Source organism: Ictalurus punctatus, chromosome 9 (genome assembly GCF_001660625.3).
Source record: "Ictalurus punctatus breed USDA103 chromosome 9, Coco_2.0, whole genome shotgun sequence".
Classification (NCBI taxonomy): domain Eukaryota; kingdom Metazoa; phylum Chordata; class Actinopteri; order Siluriformes; family Ictaluridae; genus Ictalurus; species Ictalurus punctatus.
The window spans coordinates 22,810,216-22,836,615 of NC_030424.2; the positions used below are offsets into that span (position 1 = coordinate 22,810,216).

Here is a 26,400-nt window from a genome sequence, read left to right on the forward strand (position 1 = left end):
CGGGATGCAGCTGTGATATAAATTATGAAATTATGTGATATGTCTTTATGTATTGCAATATGATACATTTGTCACATGAAGCACCTCTAGTTCACACACATTATATCAGAAAATCCATCCATCCATCTTCTATACAGCTTATCCTTCTTCAGGGTCACGGGGAAACCTGGAGCCTATCCCAGGGAGCATCGGGGACAAGGCGGGGTACACCCTGGGCAGGGTGCCAATCCATCACAGGGCACACTCACATACACATTCACACACTCATTCATACACTATGGACAGTTTGGACATGCCAATCAGCCTACCATGCATGTCTTTGGACTGGGGGAGGAAACCGGAGTACCCAGAGGAAACCCCCGCAGCACGGGGATAACATGCAAACTCCCATTATATCAGAAAATGTCAAATTAAATGTAATATTAAACATAGTGTAATACATTCATGGAACACTATGTATAGAGTAAGATCAGTTGTTGCTTTTTCGTTCTGTAGCAGAAGCAGCTGGAGATGTGCAGATAGCATACATAACTATAATACAGGGAGTTTTTGAAGTACATAGCAGATAACCGTGACACTGTGCTTTCTCTAACAGCACAGAAATACACTGCACTATCATGTGAATTAAGGTTGGAGATCTGCAGGATCCCTTCACTTTTTGCATCTCCGTAAATATGAAAGCGCTTCTCATAGTCCGTCTCCTTATTGAAGGTTGTTGTGTAGAGATATCCAGTAAGCTTCAGTGATGTGTCTTGTCTTGTTTGTTGGTACCAGAAAAGGTAAAAAAAGTCCTTGTAAGTATGAGTGCAACTGAGGTTCACATTATTTCCTGAATTCTCGATCACATCAGTAGTCTGAATGATTTTGCTGCTTAATGAACGATCTGAAGAGAAGAACAAAATGAATAACATGTTATGTTAAAAAGAATATACAGTACATATATTGTGAATGTGATCTGAACCTTCCTGCAAGATTTTTAAAAAGTCTTTATGTGCATTACTGCATACTCTGGAAAATTTGTAAATAATTACCTGTGAACCAGAGCAGCACAAAATGAACAATCAGTACATAATGCGCCATCCTGTGTCATAAACTAATATTTGTTTGCGAAAATAAGGTGTAGAATCTAGAGTTATTAAAATTAAGTTGGGGGAAAAAAATGATAGAGTATATGTTAAAAGAAAGCCTAATTAAATAAAACAGGAGTAACAGGAGTCGGTACAATGACCCACCCAAATCACCACCCCCATCTCATGTTCATCATTAAATGCCTTCTCTTTTGAGGTGGAGTATGAGGTGGAGTTTTTGCACTGTGGTTACAGCAGAGGGGAAACACTGTGTAAATATGCTGCACAGAAATAAACTGCTCGGTCTTGTAGAGAGAGGGTGGGAATACTCAGTGATCCTTTAGACCTTCCATCTCCACTCAAGGTAAACCTTGACTCCTCAGGGTTTGGAGTTTCCAGGAAAAGATTCCCAAGATATTTCATCTCACTCCCAGAGCTGCTCATCTTGTACCAAAGTATACGGTTATAGCCTGATACATTATGAAAGCAGTGGAGCACAGCGGTATCCTCTAGAGTCTTCAGTAGATCTGGTGGAGTCTGGAAAACACCTTTACTCAGAACTGATGCTATTGAGAGAGAGAGACAGTAAAAAAGTTTGTAAAAAACTGTAGTGCAAAGTAGTTATATGTTCTTTGAAGTGAACATATGTTTCCTTGTTAAATAAAAGCACAATATCTCACCTGTTAGTAACATCAGTAACAATGGTTGAAGTATCACCAACCTAATTATAAGCATAGTTACATGCAACATTCTGAAAAGGTGATCTAGTGCTCAATGTGTTCTTCCACTCTATTAAGTAGTGTGCAAAAGACTGACAATCAACACTGTTTATGCAGTTTCACTTCACTTTACTGCCCTCTATTGGAATGACTAGAAAGTTGCTTAAATGTTGGCTAAGGGAACTAGTCAAGACAAATCAAGTCCAGTAGGCTATATTGTTAGGAACAAAATATAGTTCCTCTGAACCCTGCTGCTACACTTAATATGAAAGAGTGACTAACAAGAGATGTAGTAACACAGACCAAAGTCAGTAAATAAAATAAATACAAGCCATAGTCTATACAATAACAATTAAACGATATAATATATAACAGTAGACTAAGCAAGCCATACAGTCAGCACTAAACACAATACAAACTCAGTAGTATTAATGGCATATTAACTCTATTAAGTCCTAAGCACACTAGATAATGTAAAGTGATGTTTGAGTGAGAATGATTTAACTGAAATTTATGTGAATTTTAACAAATGAAGATCGTGTGGCTGTTATAACTGAAATGACCTTTAAATCTTCAACATGCTACCAGTTTTAGCAGTGTTCTCTACTGTACACTTCCTATATTGTGTCCTTTTACAGACTGTACTAATCACAGAACAGATCTTATTTGCAGGTGTTTGGTGTGAAGCTTTTTGTTAAACAGAGAGGGAAGGTGTGTGGCTGTGCTTACTAGCAGCACAGAAATATACTGCACTGTCCTCAGTAGTTATACTGGATATGAGCAGAAATGCATCCCCTGTGGACTGTCCTGAAATGTTGAATCGTGCTTTAAACTTTTCCTCAGGAGTGGATCTTCCATACACGAGTATTCCAATGAGCTCAAATGAGCCACCGACTGCCTTTTGTTGATACCAGTACATGTATTGATAGTTGGTATCACCATGCCGGCATTTGAGCTTCGCTTCATTCTGCTCAGGCGTCAATAGTAGATGTTTTGGTGATTGCTGGATGTTGAGAGAAGATATCGCTGTTGCTATAAAGAAAAGTGATGTGTATATTCATTATAAGAAGTTAAAACCTAGCTATTATATTGAGCAATTTTGGTAATCATGCTTACCTTTAAGACTGATAAGAATTATACATGAGACAATAATTTTAGCCATCTTGTCAAGTGTTCTCTAGTCTTTCCAGGCTGTACTCATATTTTTAACTTGTATGTTATCTTAAATGAGAAAATATCAGTGACTCCGCCTGGCTTTTGAATGTATATCCTCTGGCTCTTAGTACAGGTGCAAATGCATCATGATGTGATGCACTAATGTGTCACATGACTCAGGGGATTTCAGTGCATGGTTTAGTGTGTATATAGCACTGTGGCACTCACAGCACAGAAATACAGAGCGCTGTAGTCTGCTGTCACAGACTGTGCCGTGAGATAGCCTTCCTTCTCTGCGTCTCCTGAAATGTTGAACCCCTTCTTGTCTATTTGGGGATTCTTGAAGTTGAGAAACCCGATAAGCTCAAGATTTTGCTGGTTAACCTGCTGATACCAGTATATTTTGTCATAATTTTTGTCATGGTGGCTGCATGTGATCATTATTGATTCACCAGGTTGCAGGAATATGACAGTAGGGAACTGTGAAACAGATAAACACATGCAGCTTCCTAGAGGGATATTAGGGAGAAAAAACTATTAGAAACAGTCATTAATAATAATAATAAGATTTCAAAGAAATATGGTATAGTACATTTCACTCACCTATAAACCAATGTAATAGAAAATATGTTGCTGAATTTCTAAGCATCATGATGCGTAGTGGCATATTGACACTACTAAGTTGATCTGAGTACTGTGCTGTAGAGAAATCTGGATGAAGTCATGTGCTGCTTTATGTTATATGTATCACTGCTGCCTCCTTATGGACCTCTTCTTCTGATACCCCAATATTTGGATGTCACTGAGCACATAATGAAACTTAATCCTTCTTTTTATTGCATGTAAATATAGACTATTCATCAGCTAACTTGCATGTACAGTATATTTATTGTATTCATTGATTAGTACCTATCAAAAGTAGTCCAAGGAAGAACAACTGGTGAAGCAGTGACAGGGTCGTGGGTGCCCAAGCTCATGAAGAGCAAAGGCTAGCCTGCCTGGTCCAATCCTATGGAAGAGCTACTGTAACATAAATTGCTGAAAAAGTTGATGCTGGTTATGATAGAAAGGTGTCAACACAGTGCATCACAGCTTGCTGCATATGGGGCTGAGTAGCCACAAACCAGTCAGTGCCCATGCTGACTCCTGTCCACCATCAAAAATTCCTACAATGGGCACATGAGCATCAGAACAGGACCATTGAGCTATGGAAGAAGGTGGCCTGGTCTGATGAATCACATGCGCTTTTACATCATGTGGATTGCCAGCTGCATATGCTTTGCTTACCTGGGGAACAGATTTCACCATGATGCACTGTGGAAAGAAGGTAAGCCGGTGGAGGCAGTGTGAGGCTCTGTGCAATGTTCTGCTGGGAAACCTTGGGTCCAAGCGTTTATATGGATGTTACATTGACACGAACCACCTACCTAAACATTGTTACAGAACAAGTACACCTCTTCATGGTAACTGTATTCCCTATTGGCAATGGAGTCTTTCAGCAGGATAATGCACCCTGCCGCAATGCAAAAATTGGGACATGACAAAGAGTTCCAATGTTGATTTGGCCTCCAAATTCCTCAGATCTCAATCCGATGGAGCATCTGTGGGATGTGCTGGACAAACAAATTTGATCCATGGAGGCATCACCTTGCAACTTATAGAACTTAAAGGATCTGCTGCTAATGTCTTTCCTGCCAGATACCACAGCACACCATCAGAGGTCTTGTGGAGCCCATGCCTCAGCGGGCCAAAACTTTTTTTGGTGGCACATGGGGATCTACACAATATTAAGCAGGTGGTTTTAATGTTATGGCTGATTGGTGTATATCTTAGAATGAAATTAATACAATATCTCACCTGGTAATAACATCAGTAATATTGTTTTAAGGATCAGGAATCTAATTATATGCATAACTGCATGCATAATTTTGAAAAGGTGATCCAGTGCTCAATGTGATCTTCCACTCTGTAAATAGTGTGCATAAGACTGCCAATCAACACTGTTTATACAGTTCCATTTCTCTCTACTGCCCTCTATTGGAATGACTAGAATGTTACTTAAATGTTAGCTAAGGGAACTAGTCAAGACAAATCATGGCCAGTAGGCTATATTGTTTTGAACAAAATATAGTTCCCAGAATCCTGCAACTACACTTAATATGACTAACAAGAGGCATAGTAACACAGTGACAGACAATCCAAAGTGAATAAATACAATAAAAACAGACCATAGGCTATACATTAACTGTTAATATACATATTAATATACTGTATAATATACAGTATATAACAGTAGAGTAAGCAAACTATACAGTAAGCACTAATCGCAATAAAAAACTCAGTAGTATTAATGGCATTTTAACTCTATTAATAGTCCTAAGCACACTAAATAATATAAAGTGATTGAGGGATTACACTGAATTGTAAATTTTCACAATTGAAGAACATGTGGGTTTATCAGCTGAAATGATCGTCACATCTTCAATATGCTACCAGTTTTATCAGTGAATCTCTACTGTACACTTCCTATATTACCTACTATTACAGAGTGTACTAATCACAGAACAGATCTTATTTGCAGGTGTTTGGTGTGAAGCTTTTTGTTGAACAGAGAGGGAAGGTGTGTGGCTGTGCTTACTAGCAGCACAAAAATATACTGCACTGTCCTCAGTAGTTATACTGGATATGAGCAGAAATGCATCCCCTGTGGAGTGTCCTGAAATGTTAAATCGTGCTTTAAACTTTTCTTCAGGAGTGGATCTTTCAAACAAGAGCATTCCAATGAGATCAAATGCGCCACCGACTGCCTTTTGTTGATACCAGTACATGTATTGATAGCTGGTATCACCATGCCGGCAGCTGAGCTTCGCTTCACTCTGCTCAGTTGTCAGTAGTAGATGTTTTGGTGATTGCTGGATGTTGAGAGAAGATAACACTGTTGCTATAAAGAAAAGTGATGTGTATATTCATTAGCAGAATTTCAAACGTAACCATTATATTGAGTAATTTTGGTGTAATCATGCTTACCTTTAAGACTGATAAGAATTATACATGAGACAATAATTTTAGCCATCTTGTCAAGTGTTCTCCAGGTTCCACTCTGTAAATAGTGTGACATTTAAATGTAATAAGACTGACAATCAACACTGTTTATACAGTTTCAGTTCTCTTTACTGCCCTCTATTGGAAAAACTAGAATGTTGCTTAAGTTTAGCTAATGTAATTAGTCAAGTAGTAAAGTCAATTCACGTCCAGTAGGCTTTATTGTTAGGAATAAAATAGACGAGTTCATGTCAAATGAAAACCTTAAAATGCAACCTGAATTACAGTTTTTTTTCTAGATGAATACTTGACACTCATTAGGTGCTGAAACACTTGTCTTGAAAGAGATGGAGATTGTACCAAAAAAATCTACACATTTGTGACACCTATTTGCAACAAACAATGCAAAATAAAATAAAAGTTTTCATTAATAAGGTTTTATTTCTTGTTTTCTCGTGATCTCAACATACCAAAAGTTGTTTTCTCATGATCTCAACTTAATTTTTCTGTGTAAAAATTCGTCCTGAAGTCACTGGGTTTTTTTGAATGAGTTTTTTGGTTAAATGCCTGAAATAAGGTCTGAGGTTAACACAATCTCAAGATATGTTCACGTTTTATACTATGACATAAAATACATCAGTAATACCCCACTTGTGATTTTGTTAAGCTTTTACGTGTCTTGAAAAAGACGTTTACTAACAAGTGGCTAAATGGGACTGCAGAGGTTTTCAGGGACATTAAACCTCATCACACCGAACAGGAAAACTCATCTACTACAGAATTATAAACCTTTGTTGGTCTCATATTTTCTGCAATAATCCAAAAGCCAATGGAAAATTCCTATTGGCTTTTTGTCAACGGAACCAGGGTGATGCTAACTTCTGGTGTGGCCTACAAAAATACGTCATCCCTGCAGGATTGACAACCACATTAGTGTCCGACACTTTAGAAGGTGACACCCTCTCTCTTAATGTGGAGATAAAGTCCATCTCTACAGCGGGCAGTTATTAAATTTATGACAGTGAAGATTTCAACGTGCATGAAACACCAGTCTCATTCACAAGGTGTGATATTTTCAAAGCTTTAATCAAAATCAGGGAAAGATCAGGTGATGTGTAAACCACTAAAAAAAAAACAAACAAAAAACCAGGTAGAAAAGAAGACAAGAAAAAAACAGATACACAATAAACGGCTTGGAAATGTGTAATTGTAAACAGGTATGCATGAGTAAAATTTCGGTGACTGTGAACGTGACAGAGGGCATGTCTCAACCAGCTCCCTCGTTCTGTAGTCAGGGCAGTGAGCAGGGATTCAGCCATTTTAAGGGCTGTTTCAATTGCAAAAACCTTCCAGTGCACTGGAGCATTGATGCCTCCTCATTTCCTTGCTGTGCCACCCTCCATCTCTGACCCGGAACTCGATTGACATCAACAATCTTGAAGGACATATCAATTCGCTAATTGCACCACGGGGAAGCTTCCAGTGGAGCTAGGAGTCCTAAGCACACTAGATAATGTAAAATGATTGAGAAAGATTTCATTGAATTTCACGTGAATTTTCACAATTGAAGAACATATCAATTTATGATATGTTTATCAGCTGAAATGATCATCACATCTTCAACATGCTACCAATTTTATCAGTGACCTCTACTGTATACTTCCTATATTACCTACTATTACAGACTGTACTAATCACAGAACAGATCTTATTTGCAGGTGTTTGGTGTGAAGCTTTTTGTTAAACAGAGAGGGAAAGTGTGTGGCTGTGCTTACTAGCAGCACAGAAATATACTGCACTGTCCTCAGTAGTTGTACTGGATATGAGCAGAAATCCATCCCCTGTGGAGTGTCCTGAAATGTTAAATCGTGCTTTAAACTTTTCTTCAGGAGTGGATCTTTCATACTGGAGCATTCCAATGAGCTCAACTAAGCCACCAACTGCCTTTTGTTGATACCAGTACATGTAGAGATAGCTGGTATCACCATGCCGGCAGTTGAGCTTCGCTTCATTCTGCTCAGGTGTCAATAGTAGATGTTTTGGTGATTGCTGGATGTTGAGGGAAAAAATAACTGCAGCGACATAGAAAAGTGATGTGTATATTCAGTAGAAGAAGTTAGAAAAAAGCTATTATATTATAGTAATTTTGGTAGTCATGCTTACCTTTATGACTCATGAGAATTATACTTAAGATAATAATTTTAGCCATCTTGTCAAGTGTTCTCTGATCTTTCAAGGCTGTACTCATATTTTTACCTTATTGTATGTTATCTTAAATGATCAAATATCAGTGACTCCGCCTGCCTTTCGATTGTATATCCTCTGGCTCTCGGTATAGCTGCAAAATCATCATGATGTGTCACAGGAGGGGATTGTTGCTTTATGTTATGCGTATCACTGCTGCCTCCTTATGGACCTCTTCTCCTGATACCCCACTCTTTGAATGTCACTGTGCACATAATGAAATGTAATCCTTCACTTTTATTGCATGTAAATATAGCCTTTTCATTGGTTTATTTACATGTACATGCAAGTCTGAAACTGATTTCTATTTTTATATAATTGATATCTTTATATTGCATTTTATTTGTACACATTTCATAAAGAACCTTTATTTTCGTGTTGTCTCCTCATAGAGAGAATATTGTGTAATTACTGGGAGGAGAGTTGAAGTATGGAGAAGAGTGTGGGGATGTAGTGGAGTTGCTACTTTCCCAAGTTTTTCACTCTGGACCCAATAAAAAGGTAAATATCCTTGATATTTCAAATCGGTTGTCATTATTGAAATTGCAGAGTTATAATAGAACTCCTGAACCCTCAGTCACCTCTTGTGGTAGACTTCAGCATAGAACTGCTTTGGTTCAGAATTCATTCCTGAGACTGCACAGCACATGCAAATAAAATAAAAAAAATACGGAGATAAAAGGAGAACGTACTGCACAGGAGACTTTTTCATGTCCACCAACCTGCCCACTACAGCTGTTAAAGTGCGAGACCACCTGACAGACACATCAGTTCATTTAACAGTAGGAGACTTTGCTGGAATGAACTGGTATGGTGCTGCAATAAGTGCCTGGCATTGACATTGGTCTTTTCAAATATGGCAGAGGAAAGTGTGACAATCCCACATGTGCAATTTTTGAGCTGTTTTACCCCAAGATTTCACTGGAGATGGCAGGGAAATCTTTTCTCAATGGGCTCGCCGTTTTCAAGTATTCTGTGAGCCCTTGGGTATGCCAAAGTACTTCCATCAAGATTGTCAGGTGCTGCATTCAGTTACTGGGATAGTCTGTCAAATGACATAAAAGCTGTGCTGCCCCATCTCCTGATAGTCATTTCACCTATCGTCTGATGTCACCTTCCCTAGAGAGAGCCAGAGACGACCATTATATTGCATCTCCCTGCTATCAACATATCATCACTCCAGCCTTCAGTGGTGATACGCTTCATACGATGACTTTGTGTCTTCTCAACCCATCTACAAACACCATTCGAAGGATAATGTCAGCCCAGGTGAGGACCAAGCCTGGCAGAGAGGTGGGCGGTACTACAGAAATAACTCTCCTTGTCCAATGTGAGCCCATTCATGGCATTTACACTTCATCAAACATCAGTGCTTGGGAAATGGATGGTAGTTTGGGGCGAGGACCTGTCTTCAGCTAAACTGTCAGTGGCCCATAACAACATCACAGTCCCTTCAGTGGACACCACAGCCTGGACACCGCAAATAAACAAACTCATCAAGGACCAAGAAGTGAGTGTTTTCCTGGACATTGGTGCTGGTTTGTCATTCATCAGTGAGACATTATGTCAACACATCCCTGCACTAAAACATTGTCCCTTGTTGAAAAGTTTTCAGGTGGCACCTACACTTACAGGCCAAAGAGTTTGACATTTTGGGTTCATTAAGTGTCACATTGTGACTTTTTTCACACATATTCATTATGTATGTTCAAGTTACCACCATATTCATTATATTGGCTTATGACTTTTCATGAAGACAGCATCTTGACATAGGCTGGGAATACTCAGTGATACTTTAGACCTACTATCCCTGTTCAGGTTCAACCTTGGATCCTCAGGGTTTGGAGTTTCCAGAAGAGCATTTCCAAGATATTTCATCTCACCCCCAGAGCTGTTCATTTTGTACCAAAGTATATGGTTTTAGCCTGATACGTTATGAGAGCAGTGGGGCACAGCACCATCCTCAGATTTTGCAGTAGATCAGAAGGAGTATGGAAAACATCTTTACTCATAACTGATGCTATTGAGAGACAGTAAAAAAGAAAGTGCAAATATACTGCATATGATATTTTGACGTGAATATATCCCTGCTTTCATGGTAAATATATCTCAGAATGAAATGAGCACAATATCTCACCTGTTAATAACATCAGTAAGATTGTTTTAAGGGTCAAGAATCTAGTTATGAATATAATTGCATGCTTCATTTTGAAAGGCCGATTCAGTGCTCAGTGTGATCTTCCACTCTGTAAACACGGTGCATAAGTGTGCCAATCAAGGCTTTTTATACAGTTCCATTTATCTCTACTGCCCTCTATTGGAATGACTAGAATGTTCCTTAAATGTTAGCTAAGTGAACTAATCAAGTCAAATCAAGTCAAATATAGTTCCCACTGAATCATGCTATTACACTTAATATGAAAGAGTGACTAACAAGAGGTGTAGTAACACGGTGACAGACAGTCCAAAGTTAATAAATACAATAAAAAACAGGGCGTAGGCTAAAAATAACCTATTAATTATACGATATATAAACTATAAACTATAAACTATAAAAGCAAACTATACAGTAGACAATAAACAGTATACAAACTCATTAGTATTAATGACATATTATCTCTATTAATAGTTCCAAGCACATAGTTTTAGCAGTGACCTCTACTGTACACTTCTTATATTGCGGCCGTTTAAAGATGTGCTAATCACAGAACAGATCTTATTTGCAGGTGTTTGGTGTGAAGCTTTTTGTTAAACAGAGATGGAAGATGTGTGACTGTGCTTTCTAGCAGCACAGAAATATACTGCACTGTCCTCAGTAGTTATACTGGATATGAGCAGAAATGCATCCCCTGTGGCGTGTCCTGAAATGTTAAATCGTGCTTTAAACTTTTCTTCAGGAGTGGATGTTCCATACTGAAGCATTCCAATGAGCTCAATGGAGTCACTGACTGTCTTTTGTTGATACCAGTACATGTAATAATAGTTGGTATCACCATGACGGCATTTAAGCTTCGCTTCAATCTGCTCAGGTTTCATTAGTAGACGTTGTGGTGTTTGCTGGATGTTGAGGGAAGAGATCACTGCGGCTACATAGAAACATGATGTTTATATTTGTTAGAAGAAGTTAGAACAAAGTTATTATATTGAATAATTTTGGTGTAATCATGCTTACCTTTAAAACTGATCAAAATTATACTTGAGACAATAATTTTAGCCATCTTGTCAAGTGTTCTCAATGCTTCCACTCTGTAAATAGTGTGCGTAAGACTGAAAGTCAACACTGTATATACAGTTTTATTTCTCTTTACTGCCCTCTATTGGAACAGCTCGAATGTTGCTTAAGTGTTAGCTAATGTAATTAGTTAATTACTAAAGTCAGTGCTCGTCCAGTAGGCTTTATTATTAGGAATAAAATAGACGAGTGCGAGTCAAAGGAAAACCTTAAAATGCAACATGAATTCCAATTGACTCAGATTTTTTTTCTAGATGAATACTTGACATTCATAAGGTGATAGAACACTTGTGTTGAATAACATGTATATTATGTATAAAAATTATTTACTTTTCTGACACCTATTTGCAATAAACTATGCAAAATAAAGTAAAAGTTCTCATTTGGCACACGCTTGTAAATCCCCAAGAATCATGCTGCTACACATTCCAAAGTGACAGTGCAATCAATAAATAAGTACAATAAATACAGGCCATAGACTATACAATAACCTATAAAATTCTATGGAGAACAATACAGTAAAAAAACTATACTGTCAACAATACATACTATAAAACTCTATTTTACAGTAGCATTGACAACAGAAGCATAATATTCCTCAGAAGCAGTAATCTTATGAGTGAGGATTACTTGATTGATTTTCATATGAATGAAGTTTGAAATGTGAATTCTCATAAGTAAAGATCGTGTGGGATCATGTGGGGAGATGATCTTCACATCTTCAACATGCTACCAGTTTTAGCAGTGACCTCTACTGTACACTTCCTATATTGCGTCCTATTACAGACTGTACTAATCACAGATCTTATTTGCAGGTGTTTGGTGTGAAGCTTTTTGCTGAACAGAGAGGGAAGATGTGTGACTGTGCTTACTAGCAGCACAGAAATATACTGCACTGTCCTCAGTAGTTATACTGGATATGAGCAGAAATGCATCCCCTGTGGACTGTCCTGAAATGTTGAATCGTGCTTTAAACTTTTCTTCAGGAGTGGATCTTCCATACTGAAGCATTCCAATGAGCTCAATGGACTCACTGACTGTCTTTTGTTGATACCAGTACATGTTGAGATAGTTGGTATCACCATGCCGGCAGTTGAGCTTCGCTTCATTCTGCTCAGGTGTCAATAGTAGATGTTTTGGTGATTGACGGATGTTGAGGGAAAAAATAACTGCGGCGACATAGAAAAGTGATGTGTATATTCAGTAGAAGAAGTTAGAAAAAAGCTATTATATTATAGTAATTTTGGTAGTCATGCTTACCTTTATGACTCATGAGAATTATACTTAAGATAATAATTTTAGCCATCTTGTCAAGTGTTCTCTGATCTTTCAAGGCTGTACTCATATTTTTACCTTATTGTATGTAATCTTAAATGATCAAATATCAGTGACTCCGCCTGCCTTTTGATTGTATATCCTCTGGCTCTCAGTACAGCTGCAAAATCATCATGATGTGTCACATGACACAGGAGGGGATTGTTGCTTTATGTTATACGTATCACTGCTGCCTCCTTATGGACCTCTTCTCCTGATACCCCACTGTTTGGATGTCACTGTGCACATAATGAGATTTAATCCTTCAGTTCTTGTTGCATGTAAATATAGCCTTTTCATTGGTTTATTTACATGTACATGCAAGTCTGAAACTGATGTCTATTTTTTATATAATTTATATTTTTATATTGCATTTTATTTTTGCATATTTCATTAAGAACTTTTATTTTCATGTTGTCTCCTCATAGAGAGAATATTATGTAATTACTGAGAGGAGAGTTGGAGTATGGGGAAGAGTATGGGGATGTAGTGGAGTTGCTACCTTCCCTAGTTTTTCACTCTGGACCCAATACAAAGTTAAATATCCTTGATATTTCAAATCTGTTGTCATTATTAAAATTGCAGAGTTATAATAGAACTCCTGAACCCTCAGTCACCTCTTGTGGTAGACTTCAGCATAGAACTGCTTTGGTTCAGAGTTCATTCCTGAGACTGCACAGCACGTCTAGATGAAAAAATCTGGAGTAAAAAGGAGAATGCACTGCACATGAGACTTTTTTATGTCCACCAGCTCAGGTTAGTCTGCAGCTCAGGTTAGTCTTTCTAGCCCACCATGCAAAATACCTGACATTCAAATGGGTACAGAGACACTTACGCTTGATGAGGTAGAAATAATTTAATGACCTCCTACAGGAGAACTGTGAAATTTCAGCACTAGCTCTACTGATGTAGGTAGAACAGACTTGACCAAACATAGCATACACACATCCTTTACATCCCTGGTGCATCAGAGAGCATAAAATACCTTACCTATCTTAAGAGATGAAATCCACAAACAAGTACAGAAACTTTTTGATGCTGACTTAATTGAGCCTATCCATAGCCCATGGGCCTCATCAGTTCTACTGGCTCATAAGAAGGACGGTTCCTACAGATTTTGTATTGGTTACAGGTGTTTAAACTCTATTACTGTCAGAGGTGCAGATCCTCTTTCATGTGTTGATATCAGTTTGGATGCCCTTTCTGGAGCTACGTGTTTAGCATACTAGACTTCCTATATTGCGTCCTATTACAAATTGTGCTAATCACAGAACAGATCTTATTTGCAGGTGTTTGGTGTGAAGCTTTTTGTTAAACAGAGAGGGAAGATGTGTGACTGTGCTTACTAGCAGCACAGAAATATACTGCACTGTCCTCAGTAGTTATACTGGATATGAGCAGAAATGCATCCCCTGTGGCGTGTCCTGAAATGTTAAATCGTGCTTTAAACTTCTCTTCAGGAGTGGATATTCCATACTGAAGCATTCCAATGAGCTCAATGGAGTCACTGACTGTCTTTTGTTGATACCAGTACATGTAGGGATAGTTGGTATCACCATGACGGCATTTAAGCTTCGCTTCAATCTGCTCAGGTGTCATTAGTAGACGTTGTGGTGTTTGCTGGATGTTGAGGGAAGAGATCACTGCGGCTACATAGAAACATGATGTTTATATTTGTTGGAAGAAGTTAGAACAAAGTTATTATATTGAGTAATTGTGGGGTAATCATGCTTACCTTTAAAACTGATCAAAATTATACTTGAGACAATAATTTTAGCCATCTTGTCAAGTGTTCTCAACGCTTCCACTCTGTAAATAGTGTGCGTAAGACTGAAAGTCAACACTGTATATACAGTTTTATTTCTCTTTACTGCCCTCTATTGGAACAACTCGAATGTTGCTTAAGTGTTAGCTAATGTAATTAGTTAATTACTAAAGTCAGTGCTCGTCCAGTAGGCTTTATTATTAGGAATAAAATAGACGAGTGCGAATCAAATGAAAACCTTAAAATGCAACATGAATTACAATTGAATCAGATTTTTTTTCTAGATGAATACTTGACATTCATAAGATGATGGAACACTTGTGTTGAATAACATGTATATTATGTATAAAAATTATTTACTTTCCTGACACCTATTTGCTATAAACTATGCAAAATAAAGCATCAGGGAGCATAAAATAGCTTACCTGTCTTAAGAGATGAAATCCACAAACAAGTACAGAAACTTTTTGATGCTGACTTAATTGAGCCTATCCATAGCCCATGGGCCTCATCAGTTCTACTGGCTCATAAGAAGGACGGTTCCTACAGATTTTGCATTGGTTACAGGTGTTTAAACTCTATTACTGTCAAAGGTGCAGATCCTCTTTCATGTGTTTATCAGTTTGGATGCCCTTTCTGGAGCTACCGTGTTTAGCATATCAGACTTGTCAAGTGGTTATTGGCAAATCCAAATCCAAATGGATCACACAATTCCTGAAGATTTTTCAGATGTACTTCCATGTTGCAAAGCTCTCGTTCTACTACAAGCAACTACAGGCAAATGTTTTAAATGTTGCCAACCTAACTAATTCAATAATTGGCTTATGATTTTTCATGAAGATACCATCTTGACATAGGCTGGGAATACTCAGTGATACTTTAGACCTACTATCCCTGTTCAGGTTCAACCTTGGATCCTCAGGGTTTGGAGTTTCCACAACAGCATTTCCAAGATATTTCATCTCACCCCCAGAGCTGTTCATCTTGTACCAAAGTATATGGTTTTAGCCTGATACGTTATGAGAGCAGTGGGGCACAGCACCATCCTCAGATTTTGCAGTAGATCAGAAGGAGTATGGAAAACATCTTTACTCATAACTGATGCTATTGAGAGACAGTAAAAAAGAAAGTGCAAATATAGTGCATATGATATTTTGACGTGAATATATCCCTGTTTTCATGGGAAATATATCTCAAAATGAAATGAGCACAATATCTCACCTGTTAATAACATGAGTAAGATTGTTTTAAGGGTCAAGAATCTAGTTATGAATATAATTGCATGCCTCATTTTGAAAGGCCGATTCAGTGCTCAGTGTGATCTTCCACTCTGTAAACACTGTGCATAAGTCTGCCAATCAATGCTGTTGTTACAGTCCCATTTCACTCTACTGCCCTCTATTGGAATGATTCGAATGTTCCTTAAATGTTAGCTAAGTGAACTAGTCAAGTCAAATCAAGTCAAATATAGTTCCCACTGAATCATGCTGTTACACTTAATATGAAAGAGTGACTAACAAGAGGTGTAGTAACACGGTGACAGACAGTCCAAAGTTAATATATACAATAAAAAACAGGGCGTAGACTAAAAATAACCTATTAATTATACAATATATAATAATAGTTGGCAAACTATACAGTAGACAATAAACAGTATATAAACAGTAGTATTATTGGCCTATTATCTCTATTAATAGTTCCAAGCACACAGTTTTAGCAGTGTTCTCTACTGTACACTTCTTATATTGTGTCCAATTACAAACTGTGCTAATCACAGAACAGATCTTATTTGCAGGTGTTTGGTGTGAAGCTTTTTGTTAAACAGAGAGGGAAGATGTGTGGCTGTGCTTACTAGCAGCACAGAAATATACTGCACTGTCCTCAGTAGTTATACTGGATATGAGCAGAAATGCATCCCCTGTGGCGTGTCCTGAAATGTTAAATCGTGCTTTAAACTTTTCTTCAGGAATGGATCTTCCATACTGAAGCATTCCAATGAGCTCAATGGAGTCACTGACTGTCTTTTGTTGATACCAGTACATGTAGGGATAGCTGGCATCACCATGACGGCATTTAAGCTTCGCTTCAATCTGCTCAGGTGTCATTAGTAGACGTTGTGGTGTTTGCTGGATGTTGAGGGAAGAGATCACTGCAGCTACATAGAAACATGATGTTTATATTTGTTGGAAGAAGTTAGAACAAAGTTATTATATTGAGTAATTGTGGTGTAATCATGCTTACCTTTAAAACTGATCAAAATTATACTTGAGACAATAATTTTAGCCATCTTGTCAAGTGTTCTCCAGGCTTCCACTCTGTAAATAGTGTGCGTAAGACTGAAAGTCAACACTGTATATACAGTTTTATTTCTCTTTACTGCCCTCTATTGGAACAACTCGAATGTTGCTTAAGTGTTAGCTAATGTAATTAGTTAATTACTAAAGTCAGTGCTCGTCCAGTAGGCTTTATTATTAGGAATAAAATAGACGAGTGCGAGTCAAAGGAAAACCTTAAAATGCAACATGAATTACAATTGAATCAGATTTTTTTTCTAGATGAATACTTGACATTCATAAGATGATAGAACACTTGTGTTGAATAACATGTATATTATGTATAAAAATTATTTACTTTCCTGACACCTGTTTGCAATAAACTATGCAAAATAAAGTAAAAGTTTTCATTTGGCACACCCTTGTAAATCCCCAAGAATCATGCTGCTACGCATTCCAAAGTGACAGTGCAATCAATAAATAAGTACAATAAATGCAGGCCATAGACTATACAATAACCTATAAAACTATATGATAAACAACACAGTAAAACAAACTATACTGTCAACACGACATACTATAAAACTCTATTTTACAGTAGCATTGACAACAGAAGCATAATATTCCCCAGAAGCAGTAATCATTATTTGTACACATTTCATAAAGAACCTTTATTTTCATGTTGTCTCCTCATAGAGAGAATATTGTGTAATTACTGGGAGGAGAGTTGAAGTATGGAGAAGAGTGTGGGGATGTAGTGGAGTTGCTACTTTCCCTAGTTTTTCACTCTGGACCCAATACAAAGTTAAATATCCTTGATATTTCAAATCGGTTGTCATTATTGAAATTGCAGAGTTATAATAGAACTCCTGAACCCTCAATCACCTCTTGTGGTAGACTTCAGCATAGAACTGATTTGGTTTAGAATTCATTCCTGAGACTGCACAGCACGTCTAGATGAAAAAATCGGGAGAAAAAAGGAGAATGCACTGCACATGAGACTTTTTTATGTCCACCAACCTGCCCGATACAGCTGTTCATTGTGACTTTTTTCACACATATTCATTATGTATGTTTAAGTTCAAGTGGTTTTATTGTCGTTTCAACCATATACAGTTGGTACAGTACACAGTAAGACGAATCAACGTTCCTCTAGGACCCCGGTGCTACATAAAACAACACACTAACTACATGAGACACAGAACTAAATAAGATCTACAAACATTCTACTTAAGTGCACGTGCAGATGTGTACTAAAATCACAATACAGTACAGTAACTTGTAAGTATGTTGTAAGGGACTCTAGACAGGATGCCCTTCTTGGGTGGGAATTTTCAAAAACCATAGTGTATTATTTGACACAGTCTCTGGTGTTTCCATGTTTAAGAATGATAGAATTTCTCTTTGAATATTGCCTCACTGAAGTTCATGTGCTTAATCCTACTCACCAAAACATTGAGCTGTCCAAGCAGACCCAATTAGGTCAGTTCTACTCTGATATCTATATCCCTGTGGAAAGCTCTGCAGCTCAGGTTAGTCTTTCTAGCCCATCATGCAAATTACCTGACATTCACATGGGTACAGAGACACTTACGCTTGATGAGGTAGAAATAATTTAATGACCTCCTACAGGAGAACTGTGAAGTTTTCAGCACTAGCTCTACTGATGTAGGTAGAACAGACTTGATCACAGATAGCATACACACATCCTTTACATCCCTGGTGCATCAGAGAGCATAAAATAGCTTACCTGTCTTAAGAGATGAAATCCACAAACAAGTACAGAAACTTTTTGATGCTGACTTAATTGAGCCTATCCATAGCCCATGGGCCTCATCAGTTCTACTGGCTCATAAGAAGGACGGTTCCTACAGATTTTGTATTGGTTACAGGTATTTAAACTCTATTACTGTCAAAGGTGCAGATCCTCTTTCATGTGTTGATATCAGTTTGGATGCCCTTTCTGGAGCTACCGTGTTTAGCATACTAGACTTCCTATATTGCGTCCTATTACAAACTGTGCTAATCACAGAACAGATCTTATTTGCAGGTGTTTGGTGTGAAGCTTTTTGTTAAACAGAGAGGGAAGATGTGTGACTGTGCTTACTAGCAGCACAGAAATATACTGCACTGTCCTCAGTAGTTATACTGGATATGAGCAGAAATGCATCCCCTGTGGCGTGTCCTGAAATGTTAAATCGTGCTTTAAACTTTTCTTCAGGAATGGATCTTCCATTCTGAAGCATTCCAATGAGCTCAATGGAGTCACTGACTGTCTTTTGTTGATACCAGTACATGTAATAATAGTCGGCATCACCATGACGGCATTTAAGCTTCGCTTCAATCTGCTCAGGTGTCATTAGTAGACGTTGTGGTGTTTGCTGGATGTTGAGGGAAGAGATCACTGTGGCTACATAGAAACATGATGTTTATATTTGTTAGAAGAAATTAGAACAAAGTTATTATATTGAATAATTTTGGTGTAATCATGCTTACCTTTAAAACTGATCAAAATTATACTTGAGACAATAATTTTAGCCATCTTGTCAAGTGTTCTCAACGCTTCCACTCTGTCAATAGTGTGCGTAAGACTGAAAGTCAACACTGTATATACAGTTTTATTTCTCTTTCCTGCCCTCTATTGGAACAACTCGAATGTTGCTTAAGTGTTAGCTAATGTAATTAGTTAATTACTAAAGTCAGTTCTCGTCCAGTAGGCTTTATTATTAGGAATAAAATAGACGAGTGCGAATCAAATGAAAACCTTAAAATGCAACATGAATTACAATTGAATCAGATTTTTTTTCTAGATGAATACTTGACATTCATAAGGTGATAGAACACTTGTGTTGAATAACATGTATATTATGTATAAAAATTATTTACTTTCCTGACACCTATTTGCAATAAACTATGCAAAATAAAGTAAAAGTTTTCATTTGGCACACGCTTGTAAATCCCCAAGAATCATGCTGCTACACATTCCAAAGTGACAGTGCAATCAATAAATAAGTACAATAAATACAGGCCATAGACTATACAATAACCTATAAAATTCTATGGAGAACAATACAGTAAAAAAACTATACTGTCAACAATACATACTATAAAACTCTATTTTACAGTAGCATTGACAACAGAAGCATAATATTCCTCAGAAGCATTAATCTTATGAGTGAGGATTACTTGATTGATTTTCATATGAATGAAGTTTGAAATGTGAATTCTCATAAGTAAAGATCGTGTGGGATCATGTGGGGAGATGGTCTTCACATCTTCAACATGCTACCAGTTTTAGCAGTGACCTCTACTGTACACTTCCTATATTGCGTCCTATTACAGACTGTACTAATCACAGATCTTATTTGCAGGTGTTTGGTGTGAAGCTTTTTGTTGAACAGAGAGGGAAGATGTGTGACTGTGCTTACTAGCAGCACAGAAATATACTGCACTGTCCTCAGTAGTTATACTGGATATGAGCAGAAATGCATCCCCTGTGGACTGTCCTGAAATGTTAAATCGTGCTTTAAACTTTTCTTCAGGAGTGGATCTTCCATACTGAAGCATTCCAATGAGCTCAACTAAGCCACCAACTGCCTTTTGTTGATAACAGTACATGTAGAGATAGCTGGTATCACCATGCTGGCAGTTGAGCTTCGCTTCATTCTGCTCAGGTGTCAATAGTAGATGTTTTGGTGATTGCTGGATGTTGAGGGAAAAAATAACTGCGGCGACATAGAAAAGTGATGTGCATATTCAGTAGAAGAAGTTAGAAAAAAGCTATTATATTATAGTAATTTTGGTAGTCATGCTTACCTTTATGACTCATGAGAATTATACTTAAGATAATAATTTTAGCCATCTTGTCAAGTGTTCTCTGATCTTTCAAGGCTGTACTCATATTTTTACCTTATTGTATGTAATCTTAAATGATCAAATATCAGTGACTCCGCCTGCCTTTTGATTGTATATCCTCTGGCTCTCAGTACAGCTGCAAAATCATCATGATGTGTCACATGACACAGGAGGGGATTGTTGCTTTATGTTATACGTATCACTGCTGCCTCCTTATGGACCTCTTCTCCTGATACCCCACTGTTTGGATGTCACTGTGCACATAATGAGATTTAATCCTTCAGTTCTTGTTGCATGTAAATATAGCCTTTTCATTGGTTTATTTACATGTACATGCAAGTCTGAAACTGATGTCTATTTTTTATATAATTTATATTTTTATATTGCATTTTATTTTTGCATATTTCATTAAGAACTTTTATTTTCATGTTGTCTCCTCATAGAGAGAATATTATGTAATTACTGAGAGGAGAGTTGGAGTATGGGGAAGAGTATGGGGATGTAGTGGAGTTGCTACCTTCCCTAGTTTTTCACTCTGGACCCAATACAAAGTTAAATATCCTTGATATTTCAAATCTGTTGTCATTATTAAAATTGCAGAGTTATAATAGAACTCCTGAACCCTCAGTCACCTCTTGTGGTAGACTTCAGCATAGAACTGCTTTGGTTCAGAGTTCATTCCTGAGACTGCACAGCACGTCTAGATGAAAAAATCGGGAGTAAAAAGGAGAATGCACTGCACATGAGACTTTTTTATGTCCACCAGCTCAGGTTAGTCTGCAGCTCAGGTTAGTCTTTCTAGCCCACCATGCAAAATACCTGACATTCAAATGGGTACAGAGACACTTACGCTTGATGAGGTAGAAATAATTTAATGACCTCCTACAGGAGAACTGTGAAATTTCAGCACTAGCTCTACTGATGTAGGTAGAACAGACTTGATCAAACATAGCATACACACATCCTTTACATCCCTGGTGCATCAGAGAGCATAAAATACCTTACCTATCTTAAGAGATGAAATCCACAAACAAGTACAGAAACTTTTTGATGCTGACTTAATTGAGCCTATCCATAGCCCATGGGCCTCATCAGTTCTACTGGCTCATAAGAAGGACGGTTCCTACAGATTTTGTATTGGTTACAGGTGTTTAAACTCTATTACTGTCAGAGGTGCAGATCCTCTTTCATGTGTTGATATCAGTTTGGATGCCCTTTCTGGAGCTACGTGTTTAGCATACTAGACTTCCTATATTGCGTCCTATTACAAATTGTGCTAATCACAGAACAGATCTTATTTGCAGGTGTTTGGTGTGAAGCTTTTTGTTAAACAGAGAGGGAAGATGTGTGACTGTGCTTACTAGCAGCACAGAAATATACTGCACTGTCCTCAGTAGTTATACTGGATATGAGCAGAAATGCATCCCCTGTGGCGTGTCCTGAAATGTTAAATCGTGCTTTAAACTTCTCTTCAGGAGTGGATATTCCATACTGAAGCATTCCAATGAGCTCAATGGAGTCACTGACTGTCTTTTGTTGATACCAGTACATGTAGGGATAGTTGGTATCACCATGACGGCATTTAAGCTTCGCTTCAATCTGCTCAGGTGTCATTAGTAGACGTTGTGGTGTTTGCTGGATGTTGAGGGAAGAGATCACTGCGGCTACATAGAAACATGATGTTTATATTTGTTGGAAGAAGTTAGAACAAAGTTATTATATTGAGTAATTGTGGGGTAATCATGCTTACCTTTAAAACTGATCAAAATTATACTTGAGACAATAATTTTAGCCATCTTGTCAAGTGTTCTCAACGCTTCCACTCTGTAAATAGTGTGCGTAAGACTGAAAGTCAACACTGTATATACAGTTTTATTTCTCTTTACTGCCCTCTATTGGAACAACTCGAATGTTGCTTAAGTGTTAGCTAATGTAATTAGTTAATTACTAAAGTCAGTGCTCGTCAAGTAGGCTTTATTATTAGGAATAAAATAGACGAGTGCGAATCAAATGAAAACCTTAAAATGCAACATGAATTACAATTGAATCAGATTTTTTTTCTAGATGAATACTTGACATTCATAAGGTGATAGAACACTTGTGTTGAATAACATGTATATTATGTATAAAAATTATTTACTTTCCTGACACCTATTTGCTATAAACTATGCAAAATAAAGCATCAGGGAGCATAAAATAGCTTACCTGTCTTAAGAGATGAAATCCACAAACAAGTACAGAAACTTTTTGATGCTGACTTAATTGAGCCTATCCATAGCCCATGGGCCTTACCAGTCCTACTGGCTCATAAGAAGGACGGTTCCTACAGATTTTGCATTGGTTACAGGTGTTTAAACTCTATTACTGTCAAAGGTGCAGATCCTCTTTCATGTGTTTATCAGTTTGGATGCCCTTTCTGGAGCTACCGTGTTTAGCATATTAGACTTGTCAAGTGGTTATTGGCAAATCCAAATCCAAATGGATCACACAATTCCTGAAGATTTTTCAGATGTACTTCCATGTTGCAAAGCTCTCGTTCTACTACAAGCAACTACAGGCAAATGTTTTAAATTTTGCCAACCTAACTAATTCAATAATTGGCTTATGATTTTCCATGAAGATACCATCTTGACATAGGCTGGGAATACTCAGTGATACTTTAGACCTACTATCCCTGTTCAGGTTCAACCTTGGATCCTCAGGGTTTGGAGTTTCCACAACAGCATTTCCAAGATATTTCATCTCACCCCCAGAGCTGTTCATCTTGTACCAAAGTATATGGTTTTAGCCTGATACGTTATGAGAGCAGTGGGGCACAGCACCATCCTCAGATTTTGCAGTAGATCAGAAGGAGTATGGAAAACATCTTTACTCATAACTGATGCTATTGAGAGACAGTAAAAAAGAAAGTGCAAATATAGTGCATATGATATTTTGACGTGAATATATCCCTGTTTTCATGGGAAATATATCTCAAAATGAAATGAGCACAATATCTCACCTGTTAATAACATGAGTAAGATTGTTTTAAGGGTCAAGAATCTAGTTATGAATATAATTGCATGCCTCATTTTGAAAGGCCGATTCAGTGCTCAGTGTGATCTTCCACTCTGTAAACACTGTGCATAAGTCTGCCAATCAATGCTGTTGTTACAGTCCCATTTCACTCTACTGCCCTCTATTGGAATGATTCGAATGTTCCTTAAATGTTAGCTAAGTGAACTAGTCAAGTCAAATCAAGACAAATATAGTTCCCACTGAATCATGCTGTTACACTTAATATGAAAGAGTGACTAACAAGAGGTGTAGTAACACGGTGACAGACAGTCCAAAGTTAATACATACAATAAAAAACAGGGCGTAGACTAAAAATAACCGATTGATTATACAATATATAATAATAGTTAGCAAACTATACAGTAGACAATAAACAGTATATAAACAGTAGTATTATTGGCCTATTATCTCTATTAATAGTTCCAAGCACACAAGTTTTAGCAGTGTTCTCTACTGTACACTTCTTATATTGTGTCCAATTACCTACTGTGCTAATCACAGAACAGATCTTATTTGCAGGTGTTTGGTGTGAAGCTTTTTGTTAAACAGAGGGGGAAGATGTGTGGCTGTGCTTACTAGCAGCACAGAAATATACTGCACTGTCCTCAGGAGTTAAACTGGATATGAGCAGAAATGCATCCCCTGTGGCGTGTCCTGAAATGTTAAATCGTGCTTTAAACTTCTCTTCAGGAATGGATCTTCCATTCTGAAGCATTCCAATGAGCTCAATGGACTCACTGACTGTCTTTTGTTGATACCAGTACATGTAATAATAGTTGGTATCACCATGACGGCATTTGAGCTTTGCTTCAATCTGCTCAGGTGTCATTAGTAGACGTTGTGGTGTTTGCTGGATGTTGAGGGAAGAGATCACTGCGGCTACATAGAAACATGATGTTTATATTTGTTAGAAGAAGTTAGAACAAAGTTATTATATTGAGTAATTTTGGTGTAATCATGCTTACCTTTAAAACTGATCAAAATTATACTTGAGACAATAATTTTAGCCATCTTGTCAAGTGTTCTCAATGCTTCCACTCTGTAAATAGTGTGCGTAAGACTGAAAGTCAACACTGTATATACAGTTTTATTTCTCTTTACTGCCCTCTATTGGAACAACTCGAATGTTGCTTAAGTGTTAACTAATGTAATTAGTTAATTACTAAAGTCAGTTCTCGTCCAGTAGGCTTTATTATTAGGAATAAAATAGACGAGTGCGAGTCAAATGAAAACCTTAAAATGCAACATGAATTACAATTGAATCAGATTTTTTTTCTAGATGAATACTTGGCATTCATAAGGTGATAGAACACTTGTGTTGAATAACATGTATATTATGTATAAAAATTATTTACTTTTCTGCCACCTGTTTGCAATAAACTATGCAAAATAAAGTAAAAGTTCTCATTTGGCACACCCTTGTAAATCCCCAAGAATCATGCTGCTACGCATTCCAAAGTGACATCTTCAACATGCTACCAGTTTTAGCAGTGACCTCTACTGTACACTTCCTATATTGCGTCCTTTTACAGACTGTACTAATCACAGAACAGATCTTATTTGCAGGTGTTTTGTGTGAAGCTTTTTGTTAAACAGAGAGGGAAAGTGTGTGGCTGTGCTTACTAGCAGCACAGAAATATACTGCACTGTCCTCAGTAGTTATACTGGATATGAGCAGAAATGCATCCCCTTTAGAGTGTCCTGAAATGTTGAATCGTGCTTTAAACTTCTCCTCAGGAGTGAATTTTTCATAATGGAGTATTCCAATGAGCTCAATTAAGCCACCAACTGTCTTTTGTTGATACCAGTACATGTATTGATAGTTGGTATCACCATGCCGGCAGTTGAGCTTCGCTTCATTCTGCTCAGGTGTCATTAGTAGATGTTTTGGTGATTGCTGGATGTTGAGAGAAGAGATCGCTGTTGCTTTAAAGAAAAGTGATGTGTATATTCATTAGAAGAAGTTAAAAAGCTAGCAATTATATTGAGTAATTTTGGTGTAATCCTGCTTACCTTTAAGACACAGGAGAATTATACTTAATATAATAATTTTAGCCATCTTGTCAAGTGTTCTCTAGTCTTTCCAGGCTGTACTCATATTTTTAACTTATTGTATGTTATCTTAAATGATCAAATATCAGTGACTCCGCCTGCCTTTTGAATGTATATCTTCTGGCTCAGTACAGCTGCAAAATCATCATGATGTGACACAGGAAGGTGTCACGTGACACAGGAGGGGATTTCAGTGCATGGTTTAGTGTGTATATAGCACTGTGGCACTCACAGCACAGAAATACAGAGCGCTGTAGTCTGCTGTCACAGACTGTGCCGTGAGATAGCCTTCCTTCTCTGCGTCTCCTGAAATGTTGAACCCCTTCTTGTCTATTTGGGGATTCTTGAAGTTGAGAAACCCGATATGCTCGAGACTTTGCTGGTTAACCTGCTGATACCAGTATATTTGGTCATATTTTTTGTCATGGTGGCTGCATGTGATCTTTAACAATTCACCAGGTTGCAGGAATATGACAGCAGGGAACTGTGAAACAGATAAACACATGCAGCTCTCTAGAGGGATATTAGGGAGAAAAAACTATTAGAACCTGTCACAATTTTTTTTTTTTAAAGTTAGATTTCAAAGAAGTATGTGATATCACAGTTTCACTCACCTATTAACCAA

At 37.5% G+C, this 26,400-nt stretch overlaps 7 gene segments (V, D, J or C); all 7 read right to left on the reverse strand.

Moving 5' to 3' along the window:
- Window positions 1–452: 452 nt before the first annotated feature.
- LOC124628514 (T-cell receptor alpha chain V region RL-5-like) lies at window positions 453–1,294 on the reverse strand. The segment is given in 2 exon segments: window positions 453–883; window positions 1,032–1,294. Coding segments are annotated over 2 exon segments (480 nt in total).
- A 9,681-nt stretch (window positions 1,295–10,975) lies between these two features.
- On the reverse strand, window positions 10,976–11,521 carry LOC128633576 (immunoglobulin kappa variable 3D-11-like). The segment is given in 2 exon segments: window positions 10,976–11,313; window positions 11,400–11,521. Coding segments are annotated over 2 exon segments (384 nt in total).
- Window positions 11,522–14,074: 2,553 nt separating this feature from the next.
- On the reverse strand, window positions 14,075–14,638 carry LOC128633550 (Ig heavy chain V region 108A-like). The segment is given in 2 exon segments: window positions 14,075–14,422; window positions 14,509–14,638. Coding segments are annotated over 2 exon segments (384 nt in total).
- A 1,717-nt stretch (window positions 14,639–16,355) lies between these two features.
- Window positions 16,356–16,846, reverse strand: LOC124628517 (immunoglobulin kappa variable 3-11-like). The segment is given in 2 exon segments: window positions 16,356–16,693; window positions 16,780–16,846. Coding segments are annotated over 2 exon segments (384 nt in total).
- Window positions 16,847–18,883: 2,037 nt separating this feature from the next.
- Window positions 18,884–19,353, reverse strand: LOC128633577 (Ig heavy chain V region 108A-like). The segment is given in 2 exon segments: window positions 18,884–19,221; window positions 19,308–19,353. Coding segments are annotated over 2 exon segments (384 nt in total).
- Window positions 19,354–21,982: 2,629 nt separating this feature from the next.
- Window positions 21,983–22,546, reverse strand: LOC128633549 (Ig heavy chain V region 108A-like). The segment is given in 2 exon segments: window positions 21,983–22,330; window positions 22,417–22,546. Coding segments are annotated over 2 exon segments (384 nt in total).
- Window positions 22,547–24,264: 1,718 nt separating this feature from the next.
- LOC124628516 (T cell receptor alpha variable 24-like) lies at window positions 24,265–24,813 on the reverse strand. The segment is given in 2 exon segments: window positions 24,265–24,602; window positions 24,689–24,813. Coding segments are annotated over 2 exon segments (384 nt in total).
- Between the last annotated feature and the right edge of the window lie 1,587 nt (window positions 24,814–26,400).